The sequence below is a fragment of the Indicator indicator genome, chromosome 7 (assembly GCF_027791375.1).
Source record: "Indicator indicator isolate 239-I01 chromosome 7, UM_Iind_1.1, whole genome shotgun sequence".
Taxonomy (NCBI): Eukaryota; Metazoa; Chordata; class Aves; order Piciformes; family Indicatoridae; genus Indicator; species Indicator indicator.
This window is the reverse complement of record NC_072016.1, coordinates 34,420,303-34,425,029: the sequence shown is the minus strand read 5'-3', so window position 1 is coordinate 34,425,029 and position 4,727 is coordinate 34,420,303. Positions and strand designations below refer to the sequence as shown.

At 47.1% G+C, this 4,727-nt stretch overlaps 1 protein-coding gene across 10 annotated transcripts in view; it reads left to right on the top strand.

Annotated features, from left to right (window-relative positions):
* The first annotated feature begins 553 nt into the window (after positions 1 to 553).
* EBF3 (EBF transcription factor 3) overlaps positions 554 to 4,727 on the top strand; it is a 138,060-nt gene continuing 133,886 nt past the window's right edge. For all 10 annotated transcript variants that reach the window (XM_054382444.1, XM_054382448.1, XM_054382443.1 and 7 more), the window contains exons 1-4: positions 554 to 687; positions 986 to 1,142; positions 1,653 to 1,716; positions 2,561 to 2,616. In XM_054382444.1, coding sequence (XP_054238419.1) covers positions 554 to 687; positions 986 to 1,142; positions 1,653 to 1,716; positions 2,561 to 2,616 — 411 coding nt within the window. The remainder of the gene's footprint in view (positions 688 to 985; positions 1,143 to 1,652; positions 1,717 to 2,560; positions 2,617 to 4,727) is intronic.

The window sequence follows — 4,727 nt, the reverse complement described above, 5'->3', positions numbered from 1 at the left end:
TTTTTTTTTGTGTGCCTCTCCATCCTTTTTTTTTTTTTGCCCTGCGCCTCCCGCTTTTTCCTAGGATGACACCACGTTGAGCGCGCCTGCAAACAACAACAACAACATATTTATTCTTTTTTTTTTTTTATGCCCCCTTTTCCCCTTTCCTAAAAAACAACCCCTAAAAAAGCCACCTCGCACTGTCGCCGGCTGCAGTTACACTTTTTTTTCCTTCTTTTTTTTAATTTTTTTTTTCTTGTGTGTGTGCTGCCTTTTTTTTTTTTTTTCCTTAACCCACCAAACTGGAACGCCATCCAACTCGCTGCACAGAAGTCCTCAGTAAATTGTTTATGTCGTGCCAATACAGGACAGATTGAAGAAGGAAGCAAGACTTGAACTGGGCTTTTCTCCTCCTGAGCACAGGGAGTAAAGTCATCTCTTATATTCCAGTCGCCAAGGAAAGAGAGAGAGGAAAAAAAATCAAGCAACAACCAACCCACCCCGTAGCTGACATTTCCCTCCATTTTAACCCCTTTTTGGTTAGGAGCTGGTTTTGCCCAAATTTGTTTTAATGTTTGGGATTCAGGAAAATATACCAAGAGGTGGGACGACCATGAAAGAAGAGCCGCTGGGCACTGGGATGAATCCCGTCCGCTCCTGGATGCACACGGCGGGGGTAGTGGATGCTAACACGGCCGCCCAAAGGTACGTCTGCCAAATCCTCTCCCGGCGGTTTTCTCCACCTTGGATTTCTCATCCCGGCCGTAAATCCCCCCCTTTACACACCACTACCACCACCACCCCCACTCACCCACCCTGTATCACTTACGACCGCGCTGCTCCGCGATGCCCCGCATCTTTTCTTCTTCTTCTTCCCTCCCCTCCTTCTCCTCCTCTTCCTCCTCCTTTCTCCAGCCTCCTCCGCTCCCCGCGGCCGCGGAGTTTGCGCGCCGCAGCTCCGCGCCGCTCTCACCCACGCCTATGTCTTGTGTTTTTCCCGCAGCGGCGTGGGGCTGGCTCGGGCACATTTCGAGAAACAGCCGCCTTCCAATCTCAGAAAATCCAATTTTTTCCACTTCGTCTTAGCTCTGTACGACAGGCAGGGGCAGCCGGTGGAGATTGAGAGAACGGCTTTTGTGGACTTTGTGGAGAAAGAGAAAGTAAGTCTTGGTCCCTCCATCTCTGAGTCTTGTCCCCCCCCATCCCTCCCTCCCTAGTTTTTAATTTTTTAAAACCCGTTATTTTTTTGTTTTTTGAAGGGTAATTAAAATAATTCCCAACTCCCGACACTCCCAACCACGTGTGGGTCCCGGTCCTTCCCCAACCCCCCCACCCCCTGCCCTGGTCTGGATAAATCCCGGCTTTTCAAACTTATTTTAATGCCGGGTGTGTGTGTGGGGAAGGGGGGGGGGGGGGGGGGGGGGGAGGCGTAGCGTGGAAAAAAAAATAACAAAACAACCAGCTAAACATGACATATTTGCACCCAGATAATGACATCATCCTAAAAGAAACCCCAAAACCCAAAACACCTCACGGTGACTGTGGACTGAATTTGACCACGAATTGTTAATTTCCGAGCGGATTCAAGGGCGAGCAAAATTCGCGTTAAGAGGAGAGAGATATTTTTGGGGGAGTGGATGCTAAATGTGATTATTTATCGTTGCTTGCAGGAGCCCAACAATGAGAAAACTAACAATGGGATTCATTATAAACTTCAGTTGTTGTATAGCAACGGTAAGTTGGGGTTGAATAATAATATTTTTTAGTTTTTTTAATTGTGAGAGCTCGTGATGCTGCAGGGGAAAAAAGAGAAAATCCTCAAATAAACCCAGAAGTCTGAGTTTTCCTCTTTAGAGGCTTTTTGGAAAAGGAGATAAAGGTTTTTTTGTTGTTGTTTTGAGGGGGCTGGGGGGTTGGAGATGAAAATGAGCCGCGTGTAAACACGGTTCCTTGCCTCGGCAAGAGAAGGAAAACAAAACATAACCGATCAATAAGTCGATGGTACTTCACATGATTAACCGGTTGGGCTTGAAGTGGAAAGTAAAAAAGTGGGGATCGATACCTGCTCCAGCACAACATCACTTTTAAGTGACTTTCCCCCCCAGTTTGCCCGGTTTCCTTACTGGGAAAGTGGGGTAGTGAAGTGGAGAGCGGGTAGCGCAGGGTTCCCACCCGCGACGGGATGCGTTCGGATGCAGGAGGATGCGGGTGGACACGGTGGGATGCAGGAGGATGCGGGGGGTACCGTTCCTACCACCCAAACCCCGCTGCTCTCTCTACCTTCCTCCTCACCGTGGCCGTAGTTTGGCCCGGGAGGGGGGGGAACGCTTTAAGGCGTGACTCTTTCAAGAACCAGGTTTAGCAGTAGGTGACGACTCGGTCACTGGATGATTTCTGGGTGGTTTTGTTGTTGTAATTTAGCGTTATTAGGAAAGCCTAGCGCGGTACCGCTCTCTGCCTGCTGCAGTCACCTCTCTGTCCGTTGCAGTCACTTCCCTGCCCTCCTGCTTTGGGGGTAGGTTTGGGGCTGATTTGCTGCTGAAATCCTGACAGAAATTTGTCTCTTTTCCCTCCCCAGGAGTCAGGACAGAGCAGGACCTGTATGTCCGCCTCATAGACTCAATGACCAAACAGGTGAGAGAAGTTTAACGCTTTGCTTAATGCGCAAGTTGCAAGTTTTGTCTTTCGCCCTTTGCTTAGAGGGTTGCCGGGGTGGGGGAGAGTAAACTCAGAGCCCGCACCTAGTCCTAATTTACCTGAAGGACTTAATTCACACAGCGAGGGCTGGAGGAGATTGGAAAGAGCAGGGGGGAAAGGAAAGAAAAAGGGAAAAAAAAAAAAAAGGTGTGGTGTTGTCCGAGGAAGCGTTGGCATCATTAAATCGTGTGTGTGGCGTTAAGTACAACGCCAGGGGAGCAGATGTGGGATATAATTAATTTAGTGAGGGAGAGAGGGGGGGAAAGAAAAAAAAAAAACAGGAAAAAAAATCAGATTTATTTTTAAAATGTTTTCTAACTTCTTTTTTTTTGTTGTTTTGAGGAGAGCGATGTTTTGCACCCATTGTTTTGGGCACCCCAAATGTAGCCAGGCTTAGCTCTCGGATTCTTTCTTTTTTTTTTTTTTTTTTTTGGAGGTGGTGATGTGGGGGGGATGGAGAGGCGTTTATTTGGATTTAAAAGTTAAATGTGGCGGGGTGAGAAGTCAGCTTGTTCCTCTCTAGTCCAGAGTCACCTCTCAGCCCCCCATCTCCATAATTCAAACTCTGTGCTCCAGGGGTCACCCGAACCCGTCCGTTTCCCTGAGATCAGCTCCTGCTTCTTCCTCAAACCTCTGTCAGACCTTGTAAATAACATAATTACAAGCAGTTCCTTATTAAATTATTTAACCTGTCTCGGCCAACTTGGCCGAGGATAACTACGTGTTATCAGCCTTGCTCCATCGCAAATTAGAGGCAGAAAGCTACTTACCAGCTTCGTATTTAATCAACTTTAATTTCCCCCCCCCCCCCTTTTTTTTTTCCCGGAGTGACATTTCTCTCTTTTTTTTAAAAGTAATTTAAATAAGTTTTCGATTTTAAAATTATTATTATTATTATTATTATTATTTGGGGGGAGCTGAGGAGGAAAAGCGAGAAGGCAGAAATAATTCTCAGCCCTCTGGAAATCAGATCCGAGAGATGGAAAATTAAAACCATTCCACCAATCTGCAGGGTTTTAACACTCCCGGCCGAGACCAGCCTGCCCACATGGACTGTTTTGGGTTGGGGTTTTTTTTGCCTTTTTTTTTTTTAAGCTAACTTTGCAGTCCTGAGTGTGGTTTTTTTTTTTTGGTTTGGTTTTTTTGTTGTTGTTTTTTTTTTTTTTTTTTTTTAAAAGGCAACAGAAAAAAAAGCAGGCGGGACCCCTTCCCTCCCCGGGCCCCGGGAACAGTTCCCGGCAGCGGCTCCGGGAGCAGAGCGGTGGTGAGCTCCCAGTCAGCCCCGCAGCAACTTTCTCTTTTTTTTTTTTTTTTTTTTTTTTGACTAGAATCGGGTTGGATTTAAATGCCTCCAGTAGTAAAAGCATGCGATTTCCTCTCGGAGCAAAGCAGAGCTGACAGGAGAAGTACAATTACCCTGACAAAGACGGAGGCGTTGTACCCTTCAATAATTATTTCACCTTTTAAACCCCTCCACTTGCCAATGTGGGTTTATTTCCTTTGTGTAGAGCGGCTAAATGTTTTCGGAAACCGCTGTAAGTAGCCTAATTAAGAGGTTTCTGGAGCTCAGCTAGAAGTTTTCGCATCTAGGAGAAAAGAGGATACGTTTTAAAGACACTTTTTGTTGTCCATTTTCGGCCTCGCACTTCTTGCCTCAGCAGAAGTGCAGAAAATAATAATAATAATAAAGGGCTTTTAAATCTCTCCTTACTGAAGGGAGGGAGAGAGGGAGGGAAGAAAACCCCATAGCCCAGTAACTGATCAAAGAGTCAATGGCGCTGAACCGACAGTTTATGGATTTCTGTTTGTGCTACAAAATAAAAAATAAATCACTTTCCTAAATACGCGGTTCCATCCCAGGCGAAAGCAGCAATCGCCACAAGTTATGGGGCACGCTGCCACGACAAACACCCCCCCCCCCCCCCCCCCCCGTTATGTCTGCGCTGTCATCTTCCCTTTCCTAAACAATACCTGCCGCTAAGGGCCCCCCCTGATCTCCCCCAAGCTCAGCCCTGCAGCTGCGCGGGGCTGCGCGGAGCCTCCGCGGC